Source organism: Setaria italica, chromosome IX, assembly GCF_000263155.2.
Source record: "Setaria italica strain Yugu1 chromosome IX, Setaria_italica_v2.0, whole genome shotgun sequence".
NCBI classification, from domain to species: domain Eukaryota; kingdom Viridiplantae; phylum Streptophyta; class Magnoliopsida; order Poales; family Poaceae; genus Setaria; species Setaria italica.
Window position 1 is genome coordinate 44,112,387 of NC_028458.1, and position 27,032 is coordinate 44,139,418.

The following is a 27,032-nucleotide window of genomic DNA, read 5'->3' on the forward strand; positions in this document are numbered from 1 at the left end:
AGGTTGCCCTCCACCTTGCATCGCAACGCCCAAGCTACCAATACAAGTTGTTGCTTCGGAAGTTTGTGGTCTAAAATAGGCCGAGCACACCCCGCCAAAAGAATAGGCATCTGATTTCTCAGTTAGCCGACCGGTCAGGATCCAGGAGGCCACCACTGCCCATGACCCTTGGCATCACGTCCGTTGGTGGACCAGTCTTGCACAGAGCAAGATCTGTAAGCTTGGCAACCCATTCCTCATCCAGCAGAATGTTTGTCGTCTTCAGGTTACGATAGATAACCCGTGAAACTTCTGTTAATGGCAAAGACTTGGGAAGAGAAAGATCTGTAATCTTGGCGACCCATTTCTCATTCAGCAGGATTTTTTTCGTATTCACGTTACCATGGATGATCTGTGATGTGTGAAGGCTGTGCAGGCCCCGAGCTGCACCAATGCAGATCTCCAGACGCCGGTTCCAGGTAAGAGGTGGCTGCTTTGTTCGGTACAGGTGGTCACGCAAACATCCATGAGCCATGTAGTTGTAGACGAGGATCATCTCACCCATCTCATCGCAGTAACCGACTAGTGGCACAAAATTGTGGTGAAGGATCTTCGAGGACATCTCTATCTCGGTATGAAACTCATGCTCACTGTGCATAGAGTATGGATCGCGGCGCTTGATAGCCACCTTAGTTTTTCCTCCAGCAATCTTGCCACTGAAAACAGGACCAAATGCACCCTGATCAACACGGAGTGACAACCTAAACTTGTTTGTCGCAGCCTTCATCTCTTTTTTTTAGATTAAGGAACATTGTCCGGCCTCGATCATCCTCAATTGGATGTCTACAGCCACCAACTTACAACCTGGACACAAAACATGCAGCTCTCAGGCTGCTCCTGAAACTTCTAGTGCCAAACACAGTTTAGACAAGACTAAATAAGGTAGGATCGAACTATAACAGACCAAGCTCCTAGGTCTAGAGTCTGGTTCCAAAACAAAGTTCAGACAAGACTAAACAAGATCTCTGATACTTCTTAGGATAGAACTAAAACAGACCAAGGTCCCAGGTCTAGAGACAGCTTCCAGGTAAACTGAAGAAAGACCCACGCCATCAGCACATAAACCTTTCAAGATCTGCCTTGACACCAGACAGCCTAAGACATCAATCTTCTCCTAAAGTTCCAACCATATTTATGGAAGAAATCCAAAGCAGTAATTTCAAGTCTGCTACAGTTCTTCTTCAAATCAATTTTCTCTTCCTCCTTAGATAGCATCGCCCATGCCCTTGCCCAATAAGTCCCTCTGAACATTACCTGCAAAAAGGAGTTAGTGGTATTTCTTTTGAACATCACATCATTTCTATTCAACCAAATAGCCCAGCATAGTGCAACAGCTCCTACAATCATCTGGTTTCTATATTTCTAGGGATAACCTCTAGCCCAAGAACCCAGCATATTAGGACCACTAACAGGCGGTTGAATTCCAAATGAAAAGAAAACTGTATTCCAAATGCATCTTGCTAAATGACAATCAAAGAATAGGTGTTGCACCGTCTCTTCATCGTTGCAAAAACAACACTTGGTACTACCTTGCCATCTTCTCTTTGCAAGATTGTCCTTTGTTAGGATCACTCCCTTCTTCAAATACCATAAGAATACTTTGATCTTTAAAGGTATTTTTAACTTCCATTCTGCACACAAGGAGGGAGTTCCTTCAGTTTGCATTATCTCTCTGTACATGGATTTTACTGAGAATTCTTTGCTTTTGTTTAAGCTCCAACAAAATCTATCTTCCTGATCTTCCAAGCCATGACCTTCTATTTCAGCCACCAATTTTAGCCAATCATTTAATTTATCTCCTGTAAGAGCTCTTCTGAATGACACATTCAGGGGAACCGCTCCACAAACCTTGGCCATAGTGTCATTTTTCCTCCTAGCTATGTTAAACAAAGATGGGAATCTCTCCCTGAGAGCTTTCTTTCCAATCCATACATCTTCCCAGAATCTGGTTTTCTTTCCATTATGCACTTCAAACCTACCCATTGCCATGAATTGATCCTTTATTTCCATGAGTCCACCCCAAAACTGTGAATCTCCCTTTTTCTTCTTCACTTGAGTGAGAGTTTTATTACTTAGGTATTTTCTTCTAAGTAATTTTTGCCATACCCCTTCCTCGTTCAAAAGTTTAAATAGCCACTTGCTTAACAATCATCTATTTTGCACTTCCAGGTTTGATATACCCAATCCTCCTACGCTCTTTGGTACACACAAAATACTCCATTTGGCCAATCTGTATTTCTTTTTGTGTTCATCACATTGCCAAAAGAATCTAGATCTGTAGTAGTCCAGTCTTTTGAGAACACCTTTAGGTATTCTAAAGAAGGACATCATAAACATTGGTAAACTGGAAAGGACAGAGTTTATTAGTACCAGCCTTCCTCCAACTGACAATAATTTACTCTTCCAGCTTGTTAGTTTTTTCTGGAATCTCTCTTCAACCATTTTCCAATCTTTATTGGTAAGTCTACGATGGTACATAGGAATTCCAAGATATTTAAAAGGCATAATTCCTTCCTTGCACCCAAAGATCTCCACATATTCTTTGACTATATTTTTTGCCTCCCCAAAACAGTACAATTCACTCTTATGGAAGTTGATTTTGAGGCCTGAGAGTTTTTCAAATGTACTTAGTACTAACTTCAGATTTTTAGCCTGTTCTATATCATTTTCCATAAAAAGGATTGTGTCATCTGCATATTGGAGGATAGATAATCCTCCATCTACCAGATGGGGTACTAGACCCTTAATTTGCGCTTTCTCCTTGGCTCTGGATATTAGAACTGCTAGCATGTCAGCCACCACATTAAACAACACTGGGGACAGGGGGTCTCCTTGTCTTAGACCTTGTTTTGTTTGAAAGAAATGTCCAATGTCATCATTAACTTTGACCCCAACACTTCCCCCACTAACTATGTTTTCAATCCATTTACACCATGTAGGAGAGAAACCCTTCATTTTTAGAGCCTGCTGTAAGAAAGTCCAGTTAACCTTATCATAGGCTTTTTCAAAGTCCAATTTGAGAATTATCCCATCCTGTTTTTTCCTACACAACTTATGTATTGTCTCATGCAGTATTACCACCCCTTCCATAATGTATCTTCCAGGTAGGAAGGCAGTCTGAGATGGTTTTATCACTTTATTAGCCACCAGGGTAAATCTGTTGGCCATCACCTTTGTGAATATTTTAAAGCTAACATTTAACATACAGATTGGCCTATATTGCTGGATCATCTTAACCTCCTTAAGTTTAGGAATTAATGTTATAATTCCAAAATTTAAACTATACAGTGGTAACGTACCCTTATGGAAATCCTCAAACATGGCCATTAGGTCATTCTTTATGAGGCTCCAAAAAATCAGATAGAACTCAACTGGGAATCCATCAGGTCCTGGGGCTTTGTTATGCTTCATTTGGAATATGGCTTCTCTAACTTCTTTTTCCGTAAACTTTTCAGTCAAAATCTCATTTTCCTCCCTTGTTACTTGAGGGATATCCTCTGTCAAGGACTCGTTCATAGAACAGTTGTTGCTCATTTGGGATCCGAATAAACCTTTATAGTATTTTGTTATATACTTTTTAAGGTTCTCCTCCCCCTCAATAATCCCCTCTTCCTGCTCAAGCCTGAAAACTCTAGTTTTTCTATGCTTGCCATTAGCTATCGTATGGAAGTATTTTGTGTTGTTATCCCCTTTCAGCATTTTATTGCTTTTTGCTCTTTGGTACCACTTGATCTCTTCTTCTCTCAAAAGTTGAACTAGCCTATCTTGGATACCTTGTTTTAAATCACTTTCTTGCTGACTTAGCAGCTGTAATTCTGCCTTTTTGTCTAATTCATCTGCCCTTTTAAGGAGCTCTTGTTTTTCTTTTTTATATTCCCCATTCATATTTTTTGCCCACCCTCTCAAGAATTGTCTTAGTCTCCTGATTTTGTTTTGCCATTTTTGTAGTGGAGTAGATCCTTTTCTTTCCTTGTTCCATACATCAGCTACTAGTTCAAAGAAATCATTCCTTAATAACCATCTTAACTCAAACTTAAACATAGGTTGTTTCCTGCTTCTATTTTCCTGCCCTGTGCTAAGCAGTAAAGGTGTATGGTCTGATATTTCCCTACTCAAAGCATCAACTGTGACTAGTGGGAATTGTTGTTCCCATTCTGTACTGACCAACACCCTATCTAATCTTTCATAGGTTGGAGTCTTTAAAGAATTAGCCCAGGTGTATTTTCTTCCTGACATCTCTATTTCCTTCAGATTTAAGCTATCTATGATAGCATTAAAGAGGAAATGCCACTTATCATCATATCTTTCATTATTTTTTTCACTTGGGTTCCTAATGATATTGAAATCTCCCCCAAGCACAATAGGTAAATTTTCCTTGTTACAGGCATGAACTAGTTCTGTGAGGAAAGCCTCTTTGAATTCAGGTTGTGCTGCCCCATAAACAGCCACCAACACAAATTGAAAGTTATCCTTCCTAGTTCTCAGTCTAAATTTCACATAAAAAACTCCTTCATCTATACTTCCTATATCTAGCTCATCTAGATCAACTCCAAGAAGAATACCTCCTGATCTGCCATGTGGTTGTGTCCAATGCCAAATAAAATTTCTACCCCCACAAAAGTTATTTAAAGTGGACTGGGTGAAATCTTTTTTTCCTGTTTCCAAAAGAGCTATGAAAGCTAAGTTCTGCTCTTTAACAGTATCAGTGAGGAATCTAGTTTTAGCCAAGTCACTAAGACCTCTACTATTCCAGAATATTCCTTTCATTTAGAAACAATTTTGGTATTAACATTAGGTATTTTTATTTTACAAGTCCTCCCATGTGACTTAGCACGTGACTTGTACCTCCTATGTGACTTAGCACATGACTTGTATTTTCCTACTTTGGTATATTCTCCCATATAGCTACTATTATCATCAAACACCTCTTCCAATAAATCCCCACAGAGGAACTGTAAAGCTTTACTTTCTATCTCTTCTATGTCTTCTTCCTCTTTATCACTATCTATGGTCATTTCACTCTGATTATCTACCTGATCATTCTGATTCTTAACTCTGCTTTCTAAGATAAATAAATCTTTTATCATCTTTTCCATCTCCTGCCTACTGTCTCCCACCCTAATCCCTAATTGTTCAACATTATGAATGGCTGTATTCATAGGAAAAGATAAGCAACAGCGAGTTTCAGTGTTACCTTCATTATGTTCCAGATTCTTTCTTGCCGCCATCTTCTCTGTTTTTGATAGGATGTGCTCATCTCCAGATTGAGCCAACCTTGGACTAGCCCTTGTTGGTGTGATTATTATCTCTGGGATTGCAGCCACTTTCTGTAGTTCATCTCTTCCCTCTTCCTCCTCCCAACTGTTCTCTGAGTCATGCCCTTCATCTCTCTCATTCATCACTTGATCTGCCAAATGATCCAATGTTTTATCCACTGCCTTATCTATTATTTCCCCAGCCTTTTCCTTAAGAAACAGCAAGAATTCATTGTCATTCATATTCTGAACTCTCTCTTTCAGTGAATCCTTTTGCTCCCTGTCTTGATCAGCCTGTATGTTGTCTGTACTGCTGTTTTCCTTCCCTTTATAATCAATGTTGTTTTTCCTTCTTTTTGTTTCTCTATTTATCTCTGGATCATCCTGCATATGATCCTCTTCACTATCTTCTCCCTCCCCTTCTCCTGCTGCATCACCCTTCCAGTCAAAAATAGCCTCTTCTCCATTTTCATCTGTCCCCAACTTTTCCACCTCAAAGTCTAGCTCGAAGTAATGATCCCCTATCACTACATCTAGGTGTGAGGGGATGAGCAAAGGATTAAGAACTGCCACACATACTCTCCCAAAAACATTCTCTCTAGTCACTTCCATATCAACAGTTTGGGTCGATCCCAACATTGACCCCACTGCCCATAAGTTCATATATTCTCTCAAGTTCTTCCTCAAGCCAAACACTCTTACCCAAACTTTAGGGAGTAGAAACCCTTCCTCCTTTTCATGCCATGCTTCAAATTGTAGCCTCTGTCCTGTCTGCACCCCTTCTTCTCTAACATCTGCCCCTCCAAAAGCTATAGCCCTTTGAAGTTCAGCCTTTGATGGAAACTTAGTGATGAAAGTGTTGTCTTCATTCTCCTCAAGCTCCCATTTCCATTTTCCAGGATACAATCTCTGAAGCTGTGTAATCACCTGTTCCTTGGATAACTGTCCACCTCCAATTCTGATCAGGGCCATTTTGGAGTCCTTCCTTGCCCTAGGTAATGGTGGGTGTGGAATGTGATAGAAACCCAACCCATGTACAGCATATCCCACAGCGTGTGCCACAGGTCGAGGTTGTTTCAACAGTGGGCATCTATGATTAACATGTTCCTCACTATTGCAAATAACACAGTACACAGTACTTGTGCATCTTGCCGCCACATGCCCCTTCTTTGTGCATCTAGAACATTTGACACCTGCTTTAGTGTCGTCTCCCTTCTCTTCCTCTCCTGCTGTTCCTATCATCAAGATGTCCCTTTCTGTTGTTTCCCCATCCTCCTTTTTCTGTTCACCATCACTTATTTTCATCTTTCCTTTGATCTCCTCTTCTTGCTGTTTTCCTGCCCCCATATTCCCTCTGCCTTCTTCTTTTTGCGTGTTTGCTCTTTGTGGGCATTCTTGCCATCTGCTCCATCCCCCACGTCCCCTTAGATTCTCCCTAGGACTTCCTGACCCATGTCTTCCCCTCCATCCTCCATAGCTTTGGTGCTGTCCTTCTCAACTTCTGTTAGCTCCAGCATTAATTCTTGACACAAACCTTCTTCCAGGAGCCTCATCTATGCCTACTCTGTCCCCGATCATGGTGTGGCCACTATCAAACCGCCCCCCCTTCCAAAGCTTTCTCTTTGTTCCCCTTCCTGCAGCCTATCCCAGTTTGCTCGGCCTCCTTGAACATTTCTGGTTCCTGTCGCTCCTCTTGCTCCATAGCCTCGCCACATCTTGGCGTCTCCTCCTGCCACAGTCGCGCCTCTTTCCTGACTAGATGGGTTTTCAGTCTGGGCGAAAGTGAGGATGGGGAGATGCTGAGAGGTGAGGTCTTTATTATCCCCTGTTATCATTTTCCCCTTTCTCCCCCCTGTCGAGGCACCACCTTGGTAATTGGTGTGATAATAACTGTTGTACCCTTTGGGCTTCCCTCCATGTTTAAAGAGCCGTCCAAGGCCATTAGTGCATTGAAACATAGAGTGGGCCCCTATCTGAACAAATCCTGTTTCACCCACCCATGTAATTGGGCTTTGAAGATGAAACAATTGCTCGTTTTTTAATTCAAAATTGCTATCTGTTAATTTCTTTGAGCAGTTCTCTGATGAACTTTCACCGTCAATTATGACTGTTTCTTCATCTGCTAAGAACTTTTCTAGACTTCTGCAGCCATTTGGTGATGCCGATGCCCGGAGATCTTTCACCCAAATGTCACCTAGTGAGCATTTTACTGGATGTTCTCTCCTAGGCAATGGACCAATCCACGGCTTGATCTTCTTCCCAGTCTTCATCATTTTGTTTCTGTTTCTCAGCTTAATTCCCAAATTTTGTGCTAGGCTGTCTTCTTTCTCCTTTGTTCTGTTGCTTGAGGATGCCCTTTGTTCCACTAGGGACTCACAGCACCTCTTTCCCATCCATATAGTTTCCTTCTTCTTAATTTCAATTTCAATATTACTGTATTCCTCCTCCTCATCTTCAGAGTTTTCATCGTTTGCCAGTGGCCAGAAACGAGATCCTGTATCATTTTTTCGTAATCCTAGAAGAGGATCTGACGATCTCTTGCAGGCATGTTCTTCCTTCTGGCTCCAATTTTCCCCTTCCAAACTTTTGCATCCCGTAACCCTTTCTGTTGCTTCATTTTCTACCTCGGCCGATACTGCTACTAGCTTGCTAGAGCAAGTTCGTTGTGAGACAGGCACCACTCTCGGTGCCAGCGTAAGCCGCCGCCGACATGGCCTAGCATTCACACTCTGGTCCTCAAACTCTCTCACTGCTTCTCCAGGCACAAAGCGTCGAACACCTTGTGGGCAAGGAACAGCGGAAGGCGAAGCAGAGCTAGGACGAGCTAAGGGAAGTTGATTAGTTACCTGGACATGGCGTCCCGAGATGGAGCTGCGATCGGCGTCTCGTCCTTGCTTGTCGACGGGCGCCTCCTCGGCTTCATCTTCGTCCTCCCCTTCTTCTTCCTCCGTCTTGTCCTTCTTCCTTCCCACAGCGGCATATGCCTTAGTCACCAGCGCCGCTCCATCTACGCCCGCCGCTACAGACGTATGCCCCTTGCGTCCTGGTGAATGGACGACATGCTCCCGCACTCCGGCGGCCTCACCTTCCCCCACAGTTTGGTGGATCATTCTTCTGTCACATTCTATTATATACCGCAGCCTTTATCTCTGCAAGCGAGAACTGGTGGCACAGGCCTGACGGCACAGACTTGGCAGGGATGGTAACTACTGCTGGAGGTGCTGGCTTGCTCTTCCTTACCCAAGAGAACAGATATACTCGGTGTTGTCCCTGATCCTGATGTAAAGCTTTCCTTAGCACCCGAAGACGTTCTACAACATCAATCATCTCCGGACGTTTTTCTCTTTCCATTTTTAGGCATTCACCTGCTACCTTTGCAACCCCTTCAACAATCTTCATGCTATCCTTGCTTGCAATTTCAGCGTCAAACATCTCTCTTGCACCTCTGTTCCCCCTTGCAAGAGCATTAGTAAATGCAGCCACAATATTGACGTTGTCGACTACTGTTGTTGCCTTTTTCCGGGCAATCAGTTCAAGGAGGACAACCCCAAAGCTGTAAACATCACTCTTCGAAGTGAGAAGCCCATCCCGAGCAAACAAAGGGTCCATGTAACCATTGCTTCCTATTACATTCTCCGTGTACAGTGTCTTATCCGTGTTGATTAGTCTTGATATTCCAAAGTCCGAAAATTTCGCATGGAAGTTTTCATCTAAGAGTATGTTAGCAGGCTTGATGTCACCATGGATTACATGAGTATACATGTGAGAATGCATGTATGCCAACGCCTCCCCACATTCAATGGCGATCCTAAGTCTTACATCCAAAGGGATGGAACTGTTGTCATTGTGAAGAGCATCACTCAGGTTTCCATTAGCGATGTACTCAGTAATCATCATAAGGGCATTTTCTTCTACACAGTAACCAATGAGCCTCACTACGTTTCTGTGGTTGATTTCACGATGGACGGCCAACTCTTTACTGAAGTTTTCTTTCACATTGTGGATAAATCTTTTCACTGCAACCTTACTTTGGTCCTCAAGAACTCCTTCATAAACTTCCCCAAATCCACCTCTTCCGAGAATAGCTGTGAAGTTGTTAGTTATTATTTCTATCTCACCTTTTGTGAAGCATGTAATGCTATGATTACTATGCACCGTCCATTTCGATCTGTCAGCCCCTTGGATAAGTTCCATTACTGTATTTTCTTAAGGGCTCCTGTGAGTTACATCGGTAAGCAGAACAGTCAGCCTTTGCTAAACTACTGGATAACTATTGAAGGTGATCATGCAGAAACAAATTAGTACCTCGACGAATGGGTAGCACCTCTACTGATATTTCTTCCAGAAACAAATTAATGAAATGATGGAGACATCTTCACCTACAAATAGTTTCCAGAGTGTTAGTTCAGGTTCAGTCTAACACATATTTGAACAGTGCAAGGGAAGCTTCAAGTATCTAATAAGAAATATCCAGTGATTTGCAGCTGTACGTGAGATGCCAATTGACTGACATTGTTGTGCACACGCATACACACTTTTTTTTCGAAAATACGCAGGAGAGCTGCGCATCATTGCATTAAGAAGATCATTGTAAGTTTTACAGCACAGGCTAATAACCAGACGCACGCACACAGTATTACAACAAACTTATGTGACACATACACACTTCAATCATAACTCATAGAAGCATTGCCTTTGGCCACTTGGTAAATTTTACAACACGTCTCGCATGTTTTATTCGTGCCTAAAACTGCCATGCTGAACTTTAGTCAAGCCATAATTTCTTATGCAGCTACTTGCTTGATTTGATTGCGACATGGCGAGTTACACATTGTTAGCACCCTGGACTTCTTGATTAACTTTGCGACACTGATGACTAATAGTTTCTAATAGGTTTAGAGTTGAAAGAAGAGATGAAAATGGTAAAAAATGGTCGGAGACCATATTACAAATACGAAAAAATGATCCAAAGGGTCAGGAAAGGAACTATTAAGTGGCAGTTGCAATATTATTATAAAATCGATTAAAAATGACAAGTCTTTTGTTTTGCTGGAATTTTCCGCAATATTTTCTCAGAACCTAAAAACAACTAATAATTGGTGTTGAGTTGAAAGTTTTTGGAAGTTTAGAGTTGAAAATCTACTGCAGTTATGGTTTTCTATTTGGAGTTGAAAAGCCACCGTGTCTTGCCCTTTAGTCCATCCATTTAGTCTCTTTTAGTCCCTAAAGTGCTAAACATGTGAACTAAACCCTTTAATCCAAGGTTAAACTAAAATTCCTGAAAAACACAACTATCCCACATTTATTGCCTCCCTCCCGCCCGGCCCCCGCGGCGATGGTGGTGGCGCCGGCACGACGAGGTCCTCATCCTCCACGCGCACTATAGATGCTCGATGACAGGCCTCAATGGCCCCCGGTCAAGGCATCGTCAAAGGCAGGCCGATCTTCCGGTAGGAACACGCGGTTGGGACTACACACGGTTGACCCGTTGACCCCGCATCATCTTACTCCACTCCAGAAAAAAAAGGGGAAGAAAGAAAGCCTGTATACTCCATTCCAATACTGAATCCACCCAGGCAGGCATCCTTCCATGGCAGCCAGATAAGTGTCATACGCCGGAGGGAGACGATTCGTGCTTGGCGCCCGCAAATCCATCCGGAACAGTTATGTCGTGATCAACCATGCTCACTCGTCCAGGTATTAGCAGCACACCTTTGCAATTTTGATTTCAGAGATTCTATACATCTAAAAGTTTGCAGGCTACTTCCAGTGTAGCATTTTTTGTCAGGCAGATTGTTCAGGACTCATTGTTCAGGATTAGAAGTTTGCAGGCTACTTCCATTTTTTGTCAGGCAGATTGTTCAGGACTCCAACCAAATATTGGTGGAACATCGCTGGCAGGCACATGGGTAGGCTAGGGGCTAGGTTACTAGGCAACCCATCCCACCAGCAAAGCGCTGCTACAGCCAAAAGTCATATATGGTAACATGGTTTAACATTTTGCTTTTTTCTATAGAATTGGAACACCGTCACCCCCCCCCTCGATCATCCAAATGAAATTCATATTTAAATTGAAGAAGTAGAAAACAATTACGAGAGCATGACAAGGGGGAAATCAGGTAGCCTGGTGGGAAACGTTTGTTTTTATCACTGTGGAGCTATAAACGCTACCACTGTGTCCTGCCTGATTGGAAACAGCCAAAATATATGGAGCCCATTAGGACTAGCGCACTGCCTTGTGATTGAAGTGAGAGTGCAGGCCACTCCGCATTTTTCTCGCCAACCCAACAGGCCAACACAGACACCCTAATCTCCGATCCTCGCTTCTCCCTCACCTCCCTAATCCCCATAGCTCGCCAATCCTCGATCTCCATGGATGTGAATTTGTGATCCTCAAGTACCAAGTACGAATGTACAGATTTGAGACAGGTTCCTTCTTGTGCTTGCTTCGTCGTACCATCAAATTATTGCATCAACCCTTATTATGCCATCTACATCCGTTGTCATCGTTAACTCATCTATATCATGCCACTTTTTGACATGAATTTTCAGAGGCATATAGGAACCTCTGTTGTATTTTGTTTCTCTCCTTTTTTTTCTTTCCATGAGACGAATCTTCTGGTTCTTCTCCCATGGTACTGGAAAACCATGGGAGTACATTATCGATAAGAATTAGGTGAAAGACGGAGAGTGAAATTTGAACCGCTTCATTCAACTTCTATCTTTGTTTACAACTCTTGATATTTATAGTTACTTCTAGATTATCCTTCTAAATTCGTTTCAATAGCCATTAGCCAAGCATCAATCTTGGCCAAAGGAAAATTGCTAACCAATCCCTCGCTGATTCACTTATTCTTGGAACTACTTACAAAATCTGAATCTGTTTCCTTGAAAGTGGATTTAGCACTTGAAAAACTATTTTTCAGATCAACATGCCTCCACTAATTTAGTCCCTTCTCAATGACATAGCAGGTCCGCTAACTTCCAGTTAGTTAATTTGTCGAAGAGGAAAGGAGGTAAACAGTTGTGTCGGTGAGCTACTACAGCCAGCAAAAAGGTAATGCTGCTGCCGCGTTGATCATCTCCTGCAGTTACATAATCCAGCAACTTAGTTAGATGTTAGAGCTAACTGGTGTATTAATTTTGTTACTTCACACTTTCAGAAGATGGATCTTCAGAAAGACAAGGAGCCGATCCAAGATGCTCATAGATCAAAGTGCTCTGTGCATAGCAATTATGACATAAGATGCTTCACAGGAAGCGAAATAGAACGGATAACCAACAACTACGAAACTATTCTGGGGAAAGGAGGCTTTGGAGAGAAGTCTTCAAAGGAGTTCTGGAGGACGAAAGCGAGGTTGCAGTTAAGAGGCTCATCCGCAATGTGACAGAAAACTTCCATCAAGAATTGACTGTCCATCGTGAAATCAACCATAGGAATGTGGTCAGGCTCATCGGCTATTGCAAAGAGGAAAATGCACTAATGATGGTGACCGAGTATATCCCTAACGGGAACTTGTGTGATGCACTTCACCGAGGCAAAATCCCCATTCCTCTAGACATTCGGCTAAGGATCGCCGCAGACTGTGCAGAGGCGTTGGCATACATGCATTCTCACATGAACACTCAGGTTATTCATGGGGACATCAAGCCTGCTAATATATTGTTGGATGACAACTTCACTGCGAAAATATCCGACTTTGGAATAGCGAGGCTAGTCGACATAGACAAGACACTGTTCACTGAGTTTGCACGGGGGAGCATTGGTTACATGGACCCTCTGCTTACTCGGGACGCACGTCTCACTGTGAAGAGCGATGTTTACAGCTTCGGAGTTGTCCTGTTTGAGCTGATCACTAGGAAAAAGGCAACGGAAATAGACGGGAAAGCCAACTTTCTTGATCACTTCATTGGAGCTCTTGCGGGTGGCATCAAAGGGGTGAGAGAGATGTTTGATGCTGAAATCACAAACCAGAGCAGCATGAAGATCCTTGAACAGGTTGCAAAGCTAGCAGGTAAATGTTTCCGGTTGGAAAGGGATGGGCGTCCTGACATGGTTAATCTAGCAGAACGGCTTGAAGCGCTAAGGAAAGCTTCCCTCCAGAGACGAAGATGGTCAGATCCGTTCTCTTGGGTATGGATGAAGATGAAGCCAGAGCCTCCACTCGTCCGAACTAACGATGCTGCTAGTCCACCGTGCCGCCGCTTCACATTCGCAGATATGGAGGCTACGACAAACAACTTTGACGAGTCACTCGTTTTAAGTGGGCGTGCATTCAGTAGACTTTACTATGGCGAGATCGATGGCGGAGCAACCAAGCTGGCTGTGAAGCGTTGCCTGCCGTGGGCTGTGCACCGTGCATGTGAATTCTTTGCCGAGATAGAGACCATGTCAAAGATCCAGCACCATCATATCGTGCCTCTGATCGGTCACTGCTACGAGAAGAACGAGATGATCCTGGTGTACGAGTACATGACCCGTAATAGCCTGACTCACAGCATGTACAACATCTATAAGGCATTCCTTACCTGGAAGCGACGCCTGGAGATCTGCATTGGTGTAGCTCGTGCGCTGCACTAACTTCACAGCTTAAGGATCATCCACTGCAACGTAGCAACGGTGGACATTCTGCTGGATTTGAAATGGGGTGCCAAGATTTCAAACCTTGGTCTCTGCAAGGCTGGGCCATCGACGGATGAGATGCCCGTCGGCGGCTGCTTAGGTATGGTTGATCCTGATTACCAACGAATCGGTCGGCTAACTGAGAAATCAGATGTCTATTGTTTTGGTGCTGTGATGCTTGAGGTCCTCTGTGGCCAGCCTATGGTGGAACACGTTCCACCGAGAGAATTCAATGTTTGGATTTATGGGAAACTGCAGCTCATGAGGGCGGGCAAGCTTCATCAGGTTGTAGACACCTGTCTTTTCAAAACCATTGCTGATCCAAGGTCTTGCATCAAGTTTGTGGTAATTGCTGACAAGTGTGTTTCTGATCGGGGCATCGACCGTCCATCGATGGGAGATGTGATTTCAGAGTTGGAGTGTGCTCTGCAATTGCAGGTGAGCGCAGAGGCGAGCGGAAGATAGCTGATTGGACGTGGTGGAGAGATGCCAGATGATGGAATGACATGAGCTAGAAAATTGTCACTCGTCGGTAGGGACTATGACACACTCACTCTCAGTGCTGTCTCTTGGCAGATGTTCATTTCTTTTAGCATGTTTTTGTGACTTCAAGCTACTACAATTCTCTACATGATGTTTCTTTCCCATGTCTGACCTGTACGCGTGAGATATTTAAGTGATGTGCAGTTGTGCACAGTATGTTTATTGTTTATTTAATTTGCCACCAGTGAGATTAAGTTTTAATTAGGTGGAGATCGAATTGGTTTTCGTGGAACAATTTTCAAACTATCACGTCATCTAAACTAATTTCATAGACACGTCATGGACTTTAATTGCAATGTACCACATTGGTCAAAATCGATTGAAATGAAACTTTGTACCCCTCAATGGCAGTTTGAATACAGTTTAGTCTTGAAAACAGTGTAAATCTAATTTCATCCCATGACACAAAATACCTTCTCCTTTCTCATTAACACTCTAACACATCATCATTTTTGTTTATGTATCATATTATTTATTGAGGATACAACCTCCTACTAAGAATGGTCTTGCTGAATTTGATGTAGACAACAGGTAGGTCGGGATCATTATTAAAATCCCGTATGCGTGTGATGATGGTCAAGCACCAAGAGCGGGGATCCGACAGAACCCCCTTTTAGAGATTCGATCTGAGGGTTAGTTCGTGCGTGATGTCTAAGAAATGCTACGAGAGTTAATAGCACTTGAGGGTTTTAGACAGGTTCAGGTCGCTCAGAGATGTAACACCCTACGTCTTGTACGTAACACCTTACGTCCTATACATAATGGCTTAGAGTTGCTTGTCTTTTCCGATTACAAGTGCGGGTCTTTTATAGGTGAGGCCCATGGCTCGCGGAGGGAGGAGGCCTTGGCCAACGATCTTCTCCACCGCGAGCGGCCCTTCTGCCACCCGTCTCGCTACAGTCCCCTATCTGGGCCCACCAAACCTGCCATGTTCGCCTTTGGCCCGCACCCAGGCTTTGACCGGGCTCTTTTTATCTTTTACCGTTTTACGCCGATGATTTAACGTCCTTGCTGTTACTACGCCCCGAGCTTGGGTGGTCTGGGCCCACCTTTCTGGGGCCACCCATCGCCGCGCCGCGTCTTGTCGCTAGGTCCCACCCCGGGGGAGAGACTGTGCGCCCTGCGCTCCGGGTTGTGGAGCCCTCTTCTGATAGGAGACGCTGGTGAGATGTTTGAACGCACCCGGGGGGGAGGGCGGCGCCGCCCGTCTCCTATCAGACGGGACGGGTGAGACTGCGAGTGATCGAGGCGCTCAGAATCATCCGTAATGATGATCTTTTAGGGGAAGACGCGACCGCCCAGTTTGGTCGTCGTGTCTGTCGAGCCGGCGCCGCGCACGCCACCCTTCATTCGCTCTGAACGAACCCCCTCCTTGGGGCCTTGCTTCAGGGAAGGGTCCTGGGGGACCTCCTGCGCTTGCTACATCTTCCCCTTTCCTGGGGCGCCTCCCCGGGAAGGCACCGTGGCGTGACGGAGGGGTCCCTGGCAATGGGCCCTTCAGACTTTCTACTGCCCACTTTCCCTCTTGGACTCTCCGAGGCCGCACCATCCTGGCTTCTTCGACGAGCCCATTATCTTGTCTGAAAATGTTACCTCCTCCCACAGGTTTAGGGTGTTCCATTAGAGCAGTCCTAACACAGAAATCATCTGCACATCAGCAAGACTGATTGGTCCAATTTAACAAGGGCCCACACAAACTTATAATGCATTCTGGTTTCTGGTTATCCGTTGTCTTTCTCAGGAAGCCGTTGTTCCTTGTACTTAGGGTTGAAAGCGGTCGAACTCAGTTGGGATAAACCCAATACCATTTTCACTTTTACATTTCAATACGAAAACGAAATCGAATTCGGGAAGGTCGGAAACGAACACGAAAACAAACTAACGGGATATCAAAAATGAACTAATTCAATCAGGAACATGTCGAACATAGTCGGAATACAAAAAGCAAAATGGAAACACCGGCCCGTAGAATCTAGTTGAGCATGACAAGTTGACAACATGCCAACAGTCCGGTACCGACACAACCACACATGGTCATGCACAATTCACTTGTACACATACATTGATACACAGATCACCAATTCACCATGATAATAGATAAATAGGCAACAAGTCTAAATAGCATAGGGGCATAACATATTGTCAGAGTCACATAGACTGACAGAACACCACCATAGTCCATAGTCCATTGCTCCAATCTAGGCTCCCAGCCGAAGAGCATAGCACAAAAGCAGCAAAGCACAAGTTTTGACTACAACTAAAACATAATTATTTAGAGCCATTTGGGCTAGCCAACAGCTTATATTTTAGCAGCACTTTCCATGGCATCTGGATCACTTCCCATGTCTTCTAGTTCCTCAATGTCCCATTCATTCCCCTCATTGATTTCTTCCTACTACAAGTTGGCAAGTTGCCATTGTGAAAAAAAGCAGTATAACAGTCAGTAAGGATCAATGAAAGGACTAACAAGTAACAACCAGTAAAGATATGCATAATCTAAAATGACCAAATGAAAATATACCTCAAACTTAAGCTTATTAACCATTGCAGTAGACAATGCCTCCACTTCAAGGTCACTCATTATTGATTCAACATTTTTAGAATCTGAATAAAAAAGAAAGATATGAAATCAATCCATTTTTTAAGTGCAAATATAAGTTTGTAACTAAAAAGTATGTACAGAACTACATATCATCACCTTTTCCTGCTGCAGCTACCCAATCTTTGGTGCAAATAAATGCCTCTACAATCTCAGGGTCAAGGCGATTACGGTAGGGATCAACAACACGACCAGCAGCACTAAAAGCAGACTCGGATGCAACAGTGATACTTGTATAGCCATCACATCATGAACAATTTGTGTAAGGATAGGATAGTCTTCCCTCTTGTTCTTCCACCAAGCTAAGATGTCAAACTTACCGGCAATTTCTGAAGAGGTTCGGTCATGTATTTCTCCAACTCATTTGACTCAACCATACCAGGTTCACTTGCAGAATATAAGAAGTTTTCAAGATCTTGATCTACATCGCCCATTAATATATCTGTTACATTACTAGGTCCAGTTTTGCTACTTTTCTTATTTGATGTTGCATTAGCTGAACTAGCATAAAACTGATACAACTTCTTTATCACACTAACAAACTCATCAAGTTTAACTTGATACTCAACACCATAGAACTTCCTCATGTAGTATTCAATAAGCTTTTTCTTATATCTAGGATCAAGAAAACAAGCTATAGCAAGAGCAATGTTGGACTGCTGCCAATATTTCTCAAACTTTTCATTCATTGCAATTGCCATTGCACTAATTGTGGCATCATCACTAAAGCACCATTCATCAAGCATGAGTTTTATATCATAGAAACCTTTGTAAAATAAGTTTGCAGTAGGATATGAAGTACCAGACAGAATTTCAGTGAGGTCATAAAGTTTCTTCAAGCATTGATAAAGTATAAATGCCTTGCCCTATTCAGCAAGTGAGGGAGACATTTTGGCATACCTACGACGATTTGCAGACTTCAGCCTCACAAAAGCATCCTTGTAGTACAAAGCATCTCTCAGCATGAGATAGGTAGAATTCCACCTAGTCGACACATCCATTGAGATACCCCTCTTTGTGTCCAATTCAGATTCAGTGGCACACTTCAAAAGCATTTCCCATTGTAATGGAGATCCTTTCATAGCAAACACAAGTGATTTGATTTTGGTAATTGCTGCTGAAATTGCTTTCAACCCATCTCTAGCAACCAAATTGAGGATATGATAGGCACATCTAACATGAAAAAAAATCCCATCACAAACTAGAGAGCCATTACCATTATCTTTCAGATCTGAAATTATATCATGAACAACCACTTTATTGGAACTAGCATTATCTAAAGTCAAGGCAAACAATCTCTTCTCAATGTACCAAATAACCATAACTTCAGTAAATATTTCTGATAGCTTTGCACCGGTATGCCTTCCTTTCACATTGAAAAAACCAATAATTCTCTTCTGCATACGCCACTCATCATCTACCCAGTGAATTGTGACACACATGTATCCTTTGTTTTGGCATGAGGTCCACGTATCCATGGTTGCACTAAAGCGACACTGCATAGTTTTCAAGTACGCATACAAAACTTCCTTCTCTTCCAAATATTTATCCATTATTTCTTTCCTAACAGTGATACATGACTTAATCGGAAAATTAGGACGGAGAGACTTTATGAAATCAACAAGATACTCATTCTCAACTATGTTGAAAGGATATTCATGCACAGTTATTGCCAAATTTAATTTCTGCAAACTAATTTCTTGGTCATATTTGTAGGGCTGAACATGAGTAATTTCAATACCAGGGTCCTTACCAACTTTGAGTTGTTGCTGTCCTCTTACAATATTGTGTTGCGACTTCAAATGGTTCTTAAACCCAGTTGTCCCATGGTTTCCTTCAGCTCTGTACCTTTGCACTTTGGGAAGTTACAGTATCCCCACAACTGCTCATACTTCTGTCCATTCACCTCTACAACCTCAAGTTTCTTTGTAAAGTACTTCCAGACTGCTGATGTGCACCTCTTCCTCCTCTTGCCAGTTAGTTGAGCTTGCTCTTGGTCTTCGTCATCCTCTTCATCTTTCTCTAGGTCATCTGAAATTGTAATTGGAGTTGTAGCTTCATCACCCTGTATCTGGACATCTAGATTTGTAATTGGAGTTGCAGCTTCATCACCCTGTATCTGGACATCTGGATCTGTAATTGGAGTTGCAGCTTCACCACCCTGTATATGGACATCTGGATTTGTAATTGGAGTGGTAGCTTCACTTGGTGTTGAAGAACCCCTTGTAGATGGTGGTGTTGGAGTTCGACTAGAACTAGGAGTAGCACTAGGTTCTTGAGATGCAAGCCTTTTACTTCTTGATAAGAAAAAAGGAAAACATTGCTAAATCATCAACCTGCATGGCTGCATCTAAATGTACAACACTAAGAATCTACAAGCTACTAATTTGCTAGCTACGAATTCCTCAGTACCTGGACAAGGAAGAAGCGGTGGCGTGCCTGACGGCGGCTCCATAAGCCTACGCGCACTCTTGGTCTTGGTCCCGCCGCTTCTCGATCCAGAAGGAGTTTCTCTGGTGGGTGCCATTGTTTTCGAGGGAGCCGGCCAGCTGGGGGCGGGGTCGCGTCTCGCACCGTCGAGGGGGGGGAGCCGGCCGGCCAGGCGGAGGCGGGCAGGGGCAGGGGCGGGGTCGCGTCTCGCGCCGTCGAGGGGGGAAGGTGGCCGGCCAGGCCAGGCGGAGGCGGGCAGGGGCGAGGGCGGCCGGGCGGGGTCGCATCGTGTCTCGCGCCGTCAAGAGGGGGGAGGCGGCCGGCAAGGCCAGGCGGAGGGCAGCCGCTAGGTGCTTGGGTGTGTAATTGTGTAAACCCTATCTTTGTTGGGCTGAGCCGCTGGCTGCTCGAGTTGCTGGCCTGCTGGGCCTGGGCTTGCTTAGGCTGCTCCGCACTTCTGCTGTTTCGCAGGCTGTAAAATTCGGAATGTATATGGTATATCCCGAAATGAAAACGGGATAGGTGAAAACGATCGGGATAGGGCCCAAACCGATTTCGTCCCGATTTCGAATTTCGTGTCCCCTTTTTTTTTTACCGATTCCGTTTTTATCTGAAAATACGAATACGATCGCGTTAAATGTAGAAATCGGGGCGGAATGGAACGGGATATCTCCCGACCGTTTTCAACCATACTTCGTACTATTGTGTTACTACTAGCTTCGCTTGGCCTGTTTCCAGAGCAGATTTCTCATGCATCAGCTTAACCCAAGCATCAGTGATGACCAAGCAACCAGTGAGGCCGTGAGGGACGTCCTCTAGATCTTCCTTAATACTTCCAATCCACATTCTGCTCATCATGTTCCTCTGGTATGTGGCTCCCCATGGACTTGTTCGTCATCATGCTCGTGATTCGGATGCTCTGACTTGTTCAATACGAGATACAACCTCGTAAATTGTGGGCCTCAAGTCGCAGCAATCCATGGCGAGATGCAGGAGCTGTTCCATTCCCTGTTCTGGTGCGCCCTGCTGCCTGACGAGTTCTGCGTCGAACACCTTCTCCATCCAGTCCTCGCGTGCGATTGAGTGCGCCCACCGTGACAAATCCAAGCCTTTGGCACAGAGGGCATCGTCCGCGGGCTCCCTGGCCGTTAGGAGCTCGATCAGCAGGATGCCGAAGCTGTACACGTCGGCTGCCCGAGTGACCCGGGTGCTCGCAACAACTTCCGGGTCGAGGTAGCCTGACACCCTAGTTGCATCAACGAAGGAGGACATGTTGAAGAGAGTGTAGATTCCATGCTCCGACAACCGCGCCTCGTAGTCGCTGGTGAGGAGGATGTTGGAGGACTTGATGTTACCGTGGCAGGCCCTTGGTCCTGCCGAGTGGATGGCCGCCAGACCGTGCGCCACGGTGAGCGCAATGGTTGTCCGCTGCTCCCAGTCCAACTTAAGCCTGCCGTGTGCCCCGTTTCCTGCCAATCATATGTCATTCGTACTGGATATAATATACACTCCTATGAAATGAAACGATAAAACAATAAATGTCAACTGGAGTTTTACCGTGAAGATGCGCTGAAAGGCTGCCCATAGGCATGTAACTGTACATTAGAGCCTTCTGCCCATTGCTGAAGGGGTTCACGTCGGATGTTTAGATACTAATTAGAAGTATTAAATATAGGCTAATTACAAAACTAATTAAACAGATGGAGTCTAATTCGCGAGACGAATCTATTAAACCTAATTAATTCATGATTTGACAATGTGGTGCTACAATAACCATTTGCTAATGATGGATTAATTAGGCTTAATAGATTCGTCTTGCGAATTAGCACAGGGGTTCTGCAATTAGTTTTATAATTATCTCATGTTTAATCCTTCTAATTAGCATCCGAATATCCGATGTGACACTGCTAAAGTTTAGCACCTAGTCTTCAAACACTCGCGAAGTAGTGCCAATGCAGTGGCACGAGCAGGTGGCTCTTGATGGCTTCGATCGCTGCTGCGCGCCGATCAAACTCCGCCTCTGGCAACTCCACGTCCTCTATCAACTTCACAACCAGCTCGTTCTTGATGGATTTGGTTGCTGCTATGTTACTGATCAAATGCCGCCTTCGAAAAGTCCATGCCCTCTATCAACTTTGTAAGCATTGTGCCTTCCCTTTCTGTTGTGATCTTCCATGTCGTCCCAAATGTACCTCTTCCCATGACAAAGGGCACTGCCATTGTCGATTGACAGCTAAAGATGGTCCCTGCACTTTCCTGTGATGATGATACTTTGTTCTGAGCATCATATGCTTCGTTTGCCGCTACATCTGGATCTTGTTCCTGTTCCCGTTCCGTTTCCTCAAAAGGAACAGTGGACGTATCAGCTGGAGGGCTTCTTCCCCAATGAACCGAGCTAAACCGCCGGATGTCCTCGATCTTCTGTACCACCTCGGACATTGCCGGTCTCCGAATGGCTATCTGTTCACAGCAAACCATTATGCCTTCCCTTTCTGTTGTAACCTTCCACGTTGTCCCAAATGAACCACCTCCGCCCAGGAGTTTCTGTTGCTCTATCATCGTCGCTAGTGGGCTAACCAGTTTTCGCTCCGTTTCCTTCACAGGAATGGACGGTTCAGCTGGAGCACTTCGAATCCTCTCCATCTGCTGCACCACCTCAAATATCGTTGGCCTCTTAATGGCTGTCCGTGCGCAGCAAACCGTCGCGAGATGCAGAAGTTTCTGCATTTCTACTACAGCGCTTTTCTGTTGCTTATGGAGCTCTGCATCAAGCACCTTGGTCGTCCATTCCTTGCGGGGAACGGACTGCACCCCGTGTGGCAAATCCACGCCCTCCTTAAGCAACATGTGTTCTGGAGACTTGCCTGTGAGAAGCTCGAGTAGTAGTATGCCGAAGCTGTACGTGTCACTTTTCTTGGTGACGTCGCTGGAGATAACGGTGACCTCCGGAGCATGGTAGCCACTCACACTGGAGAGGGATATGCAGCTAAGAGTGTGGAGGCCGTGCTCGGACAACCGCACATCGCAGTCGCTAGTGAGGAGAATGTTGGAGGACTTGATGTTGCCATGGCAGACCGCTGGTCCAGCAGAGTGGATGGCTGCCACACCATGTGCCACATTGAGCGCAATGCCTACTCGCTGCTCCCAGTCTAACCGAGCTCCAGCATAGCTCTTGTCTCCTGAACCATAAAATGTTCAGTTGTATGGGATTAATCGGAACAATTGTGCAGGATAAACTTCTTAAATAAAGAAGGCAGGGACATTATGTTACCATGAAGCAGCGCTGCAAGGCTCCCCATGGGCATGTAATCGTACGCTAGCAACCACTCATTGTTGCTATAGTAGTACCATAGGAGTGGCATGACCAAGAGATTCTGAATGTCATTGATCACTGCTATACGCCGCTAAACTCCTCCTCCGGCAATTGGAAATCTCCCTTCATCCTCTTCATCGCCAGCACAGTTCCGCTGTCCAGTGTGACTTTGTACGTCTTCCCCAATATGCCTTGGCCGATAACTTGTCCCCGTGACTCCAACAGGCCCTTGATCCTTTCAGCTGAAAAATCTAGTTTGTTCTTCCTTCCCCAGGAAAATAGGCCTACTCTTTCTTGTCCTTGATGATGAGCTCTCCTGAGTACCTGAAGCCGTTCTGCCACAATTTTCATCTCAGGACGCTTGTGGATTTTCATGCCTAAGCATTCACCTATCAGTTTGGCAATCCCTTCAAGAATCTTTGTGTTGCCCCCATCTGAAATTTCGGCATCAAACATCTTTCTCACCCTTCTGTATCCTTTTGAATGTGATAGAATGAAACTATCAACGAGGCTTAACCCGTTATTGTCTGTTTTGACTTTTTTCCTTGTGAATATTTCTAGGAGGACAACTCCAAAGCTATAGACATCACTCTTTGGGGTGAGATGCCCGGTGCGAACAAACAAAGGGTCCATATAGCCAATGCTTCCCATTACATACATAGTGTATAGAGTGTTGTCTGTGTTGACTAGCCTTGATATTCCAAAGTCTGAAATTTTAGCATTAAGCTTATGGTTTAAAAGTATATTGGCAGGCTTGATATCACCATGGATGACAGGGGTGTACATATGTGAATGAATATAGCCCAGTGCTTCTGCACACTCCATTGCAATTCTTAGTCGAGTGTCTAGAGAAATGGGACGAACATCTCGGTGAAGAATGTCGTTGAGATTTCCACCAGGCATGTATTCAGTGACCATCATCAGTGCATTTTCCTCCAAGCAATAGCCTATGAGCCTTGTTACGTTCCGGTGGTTGATTTGAGAGTGAACGATGATCTCTTTAGCAAAGCATTCTCTCATCTTGCTGTTGTTGTGGTCAAATACCTTGACTGCAACCATACTTCTGTCCTCGAGTGTCCCTGCGTAAACTTTTCCAAAGGCGCCCTGTCCAACCGTAGTCTTATACTTGCCTGTGATCTTTTCTATCTCATTTTTTGAGAAACGCTTTATATCATGACTGCTATATGCTGTCCACTTCAATTGGTCCATCCCATTCAACAGTTCTATAAAATTGTGGTGTGTAGGATTCATCTTATGAAAGCAGTAACTTGTACTATCACATATCTTTGATGACAGTACCCTCAACTCCTTGATGTTAGAATGTTTTTGAAAGTCCTAAACTTGATTACCTTCTAGCAAAGGTCCTGTTTATTAGCACAGTTTCTGCTGATCCATATAAAAAAAATCAAAACGATGACAAATAACAAGTTTCTATAGGAGCTTACGAGTAAACAAAACTGAGATTAATAAACAATATAATAACAAAAACTGCCTCCCAACAGCCCCACAAGCTTGATTATATAAAGAAGAAACTGTATCAAACTAGGATAATTCAAAAATAGTTGTAGTGTGTGAAAGCAATCCCACTTCAATTAAGAAGGGTTGGGTTGTTAATAAGAAGCAAGTTATACCATCAAGATAGGGGGAAAAGGCTGCCTAATCACATATCGGGTTCGAGTGAATATTCTAGTGGGAAAATTGGATATATACCACTGAAAGATCCACTCTTTAGAAAAATAGCATCGAAAGATTGAGTTGTAGAAAAATACCATCGAAAAGTTGCCTCATGGTTGATTTTTACCACTACCGTTAACTCCATGTTAACTTTCGATCCGCCATTCTTGTTCCTTACTTTCTCCCCTTCTTCTGCTCGTTCCCCATCTGCAGCTCTCAAATCCCCATTATGAAATCTAGCTCCATCTCCACGAACAAGTTGGATGTGAGCAAATTGGATCCTTGGAGCAAAAGGCAGGCTGAATCTCAAATCATTGCATCTCACCACCATTGGAGCACATGGAGCTTACAAGCGTGCCGCGCCAGACGGGGGTGGGCTGCCCTGAACCTGCTAAACCAGGCGTTCCGCGCGCCGAGGCTGAGGTCGACATCAACCCCGCCGGGGACGAGCTGCTGTCCAGCGCTTGGCCTTCCTCTTCCTACCTTCAGGCCGTGGCTGTTCTAGGATATGCCTGGGGACGTGGCGTTCATCATCCCTGAGCTGAATGCAACAGAGGTGGTGGCTGGATTTTTGGACTTGGTACTTACGTTGGTAGCAGCGGCAGAGGATCCAGGGTTGAGGACTTGAGGTCACCGTGGGGGCGTCTCGCGAGGAGACGGAGTTTGCTATCATTTTTTACGAGGTAACGCAAAGTTAGCTGGAATGGTAAAAAGCTAGTAGGTATGAACTGCATGCCATGTCAGCGGTGCAGCTCTAAATAGTCTTTGACTCTTTGTCCTAGCAATCTGCTGGATTCCTCTTACCGGTCCTCCCAAACTCCCAATTTTGACATTATGTAAAAAGAAGATTCCCCGTCACATCAAACTTGCGGTACATGCATGGAGTACTAAATGTAGATGAAATCAAAAACTAACTGCACAGTTTTGTTGTACTTTGCGAGACGAATCTTTTGAGCCTAATTAGTCAATATTTGGACAATAATTCACAAATACAAACGAAACGCTACAGTGTGCTACAGTGCTACAACAGTGATTTTGCATCTCCAAAGTTGAGCAACTAAACAAGGCCCTAATTTACAACTTCCTGTTCTCCTTTAATTTGAGCCTATGACTCAAATGCATCACACAAGAAAGAATTAGACCACTAATCCTTTCTACTAATCGGCTGCAACTATATTCTCCCCCGACAGAACTGCTGTCCTCCAATGTCACACACACTGCACGTAATAATTAACTAAGACATATAACTTGATAGCAGCGGGCTGCCATTATTACTCACCTGAAATGAGTTGACAAGGTTTATCGTCGACCATCCAGTAAGCCACCAGCTACTTCGCTCCTCTACCCTACCCCGCTAACATGATCTGCAATGAAAGGAGCAAGAAGATGCAGGTATTACTCTTTTGCTAGGTGAAGATGAGGTGCACCAAAGACAAGGGAGATCTCTAGATAAGACGAAACATTGTTGGTTTCGGGGACGGGAGAAGAAAGGCTCTGTGCTTTTGTAGATGCTTCCAAGGCCAGGGCGTGAAGGACAAGGGCCATTGTCCAAATCATGAATTGTTATTAACAGGTTATACTTAGTGGCAGAGCTTGAGGAAAATTTAGCATAGTTTAGGGAGTTTGAGGGGTAGCCATTTAATCCTAGGATATGCTATACAAAAATTTCAGTATACAATTTGGTAAAGTGTAAAATTTACTAAACAACTCGGTATACTAGTATTAAATAGCTAGAAGTATATGAAAGTATGATAATGTATGTAAAAGATCTTATAACATCTTAAATAGTATTAGTGTACATTTTCAAAAACTGAAAAAAGAGATCGATGCAATGTTCTCATTCTTCTTCATAATTCAATAATTCCACAAAAGATTACACAATGTGTCAACAATCAACTCTAACAACTTCACGAGCAGGAACGAAATGGAGACATTTAAACATGCACAAGGAACAACATTCATGACTGGGATCTGCAATTTTAACTCTCACATGGAATATCATCATATTCATTGAACAATAAACTTGCATAAATTATTGCAACCTAATAATTCCATTTTACATGCTAAGATGACTATATGTCTAATTGTCTAGATCTATTCTTTTGGGCATAGTCTAGATCTATTCTTCTCCATGCGATTGGAGACGACACAGGAGATCGACAAAAGATAGCAGGGAGGGGAGAGAACGTGAATCATCTTGGCATGGCGAATGGCAGGGCGGCTCGTCCTGGACGTCTGAACAGAGTCAGGCCAATGGGCAGTGGCTGTGCAGGGTCACCGTGATGTCTGATGTGTGACCCTGCGCCATCGTCTCACAGGAGCACCAGCCGCCGGCGCCGAGTGGAAACGAGTGAGGGCTGGCTCCTAGCCTCCTAGCGCCACCGGACGAGTTCTCCATGCCAGACGATAGAGGCGGCGGCGGAGGGAATCCTCCGAACGGGAGAAGCAACTCGGCGACGGAAAACTGCCGAGGCAACTATGAACTGGGGAAAGGAAAAAAAACATTTTTTTTACCATATACACTACATGAGCTGGGCCGGATCTCAGCCCACGGCG

General features: G+C 44.2%; 2 protein-coding genes and 2 pseudogenes across 2 annotated transcripts; 1 reads left to right on the forward strand and 3 right to left on the reverse strand.

Moving 5' to 3' along the window:
* Positions 1–118: 118 nt before the first annotated feature.
* Positions 119–10,112, reverse strand: LOC101753405 (wall-associated receptor kinase 1). The gene is made up of 3 exons (XM_004986881.3): positions 10,091–10,112; positions 8,436–9,499; positions 119–760 (listed from the first exon to the last, which is right to left on the reverse strand). Exons 1-3 carry the CDS (start codon positions 10,110–10,112, stop codon positions 119–121), a joined length of 1,728 nt encoding a protein of 575 aa, XP_004986938.3.
* A 1,426-nt stretch (positions 10,113–11,538) lies between these two features.
* LOC101755943 lies at positions 11,539–14,622 on the forward strand (annotated as a pseudogene).
* Positions 14,623–20,122: 5,500 nt separating this feature from the next.
* Positions 20,123–21,197, reverse strand: LOC105915092 (probable inactive receptor kinase RLK902). The gene is made up of 2 exons (XM_012848873.2): positions 21,047–21,197; positions 20,123–20,958 (listed from the first exon to the last, which is right to left on the reverse strand). The coding sequence occupies exons 1-2, from the start codon at positions 21,090–21,092 to the stop codon at positions 20,387–20,389; spliced, it is 618 nt and encodes a 205-aa protein (XP_012704327.1). The 5' UTR covers positions 21,093–21,197; the 3' UTR covers positions 20,123–20,386.
* Positions 21,198–21,353: 156 nt separating this feature from the next.
* Positions 21,354–25,095, reverse strand: LOC101756347 (annotated as a pseudogene).
* Between the last annotated feature and the right edge of the window lie 1,937 nt (positions 25,096–27,032).